The sequence below is a fragment of the Amphimedon queenslandica genome, unplaced genomic scaffold, assembly GCF_000090795.2.
Source record: "Amphimedon queenslandica unplaced genomic scaffold, v1.1 AMPQUscaffold_9669, whole genome shotgun sequence".
In the NCBI taxonomy this organism is placed as follows: domain Eukaryota; kingdom Metazoa; phylum Porifera; class Demospongiae; order Haplosclerida; family Niphatidae; genus Amphimedon; species Amphimedon queenslandica.
The window spans coordinates 1-1,980 of NW_003550059.1; the positions used below are offsets into that span (position 1 = coordinate 1).

Below are 1,980 nucleotides of genomic sequence, written 5' to 3' on the forward strand. Positions count from 1 at the left end.
TGATGAAATGAGTCTATATTATTGCTCCAAAGCAACTGCACTGGTATTCATCTATGCATCAAAATGTAAAAAAAATTTCATATTATTATTATTATTATTATTATTATTATTATTATTATTATTATTAAACAATTTGCAAAGTGTGAACAGAAGAGAAACAATGAAAAGAAATTCAATTATTTTAATGCTAACCTTTTCTAGTTTACACTTCAGTGTAAAAATCTCATCACTCAATTCTAAAAATTTTTTCCTGAGAGTTGATCTAGACCTTTTAACGGGTCTTGAATGAGCTTTTTTGTCTCTGAGTAGCTGAACAACCTATAAAAATATGATTCACTGTGTCATCCATGAGCGCTATAAAATGCTCAGATTACTTTAAAACCATACAAGGCAGCCAAGATGAATGAGAAGTAAACAAATAACGTCCCAATGCTATAGCGCAAGATAAATTTTATCATTCCTGCTTCAGTGTAGCCATAAGTAGCAATAAGACTAATGCCATAGTTGAAAATATATATCATTATGGACACAGTTGCAGTAAGAATAGCCAACTCTCCTTCACTTTTATAGTGCCGTGTTATGCGACAGTTCCAAGACCCCAGGTAAATGATCATTATCAAAAGAATTACAAAGTAAACTGGAATTGCAGCACCCCATCCAAACGATGAAGCCTCAATGCAGTGATCCTCTATCAGTGATGACTCTATGTTATCAGGCTATATGCATCATCATAATTTGAGTTTATATGACTGGATAACTTACATAGCCGGGGCAATTATGATCAGGAAATGAAACTTGATATACTTTCAAAGGTTTAAAGAGGTGTATCAATATGAGTATTATAATAACAGGAGCACAGATAATAACCATCCAAATGTACAGGACTGTGTTTGATAAATATTTCTAAAGGAGCAAATCAGGACAGATAATACATGGACAGGGACACTTAATTACCCTATCTTGCTGTGATGGGTTGTGAAATATTTGAAATATTCTCCAGTTTTTAATCAATATGGTAGAAAAGATTAATAAAAATGAAAGGCTTATTGATGACATTGCCACCTATTGATGCAGAATAAAAATAATAACAATACTTATAATATACTTACATTGCATATTGGTCCTAGCTTTCCTTTGCCAGTAAGGCCAATGTAATAATTACCAAGGAATAACAGGCAACTAATATAACCCAATGTACAACCAAATGTAATGATTGCATTAAAAATGGGAGATGACCCTTTAAAATATCTATTGAAATAAATGGAATGTTTAATGTTAAAAGTATAATGCTATTCTCACTTGTTATTTCTCCATCTATAATTTAAAATCTGTAATAATATACTGATTATGATTCCTATGATTAAAACTATTATTAGAGATACAAAAGAGGCTATTATGCTGCTATCAAGAGGCTGCCTGCAAGTAATTGTTCTATTTGATTGAAATCCATCTTCTGGTTGATAATTACCTACATACACAATTATATTGAATTCCAACACTTGTATACTGTATCATACCTTTCCAAGTCACATTACAGCAATATTCTGTTTCACATTCTTGCAGGTGATGAGTACTGTTAGTTGAGTCATAATAGCCTATTATACACTCTTTGCCATCTTTCAAATAATATAAGGAGTAGAAATAATTGTTAATACACAGACCAACTTCAAATAAGTCTTTAAAATAATTATAAAAATAAATGTAAAGTATAACAAGTTGCAAATAAACATTAACGAGTTGTTTCTAAGGTATAACATGCACACACTATCATTAATCATATCCTCATATTATACCATGGTGCGTGGGTGGCTACCATGGAAACCTTTGATGTTTAGCAGGAGTTATATGCCCATAACCACCCTGCAGACAGTGTGGAATTTGACAGTTTACATAAGAACAATACTGCAATACTTTACCATGGCATAAGTCAGATCTACTCTTGGTCAGATACATCCCTGTCTGGAGGTGGTTATGGGCATA

At 32.1% G+C, this 1,980-nt stretch overlaps 1 protein-coding gene across 1 annotated transcript; it reads right to left on the minus strand.

Annotated features, from left to right (window-relative positions):
• Positions 1 to 10: 10 nt before the first annotated feature.
• On the minus strand, positions 11 to 1,970 carry LOC105315548 (uncharacterized). Its single transcript, XM_020006568.1, has 8 exons — positions 1,518 to 1,970; positions 1,300 to 1,468; positions 1,110 to 1,248; positions 955 to 1,062; positions 763 to 903; positions 375 to 716; positions 193 to 318; positions 11 to 51 (listed from the first exon to the last, which is right to left on the minus strand). Exons 4-8 carry the CDS (start codon positions 1,054 to 1,056, stop codon positions 19 to 21), a joined length of 744 nt encoding a protein of 247 aa, XP_019862127.1. The 5' UTR covers positions 1,057 to 1,062; positions 1,110 to 1,248; positions 1,300 to 1,468; positions 1,518 to 1,970; the 3' UTR covers positions 11 to 18.
• Positions 1,971 to 1,980: the final 10 nt, after the last annotated feature.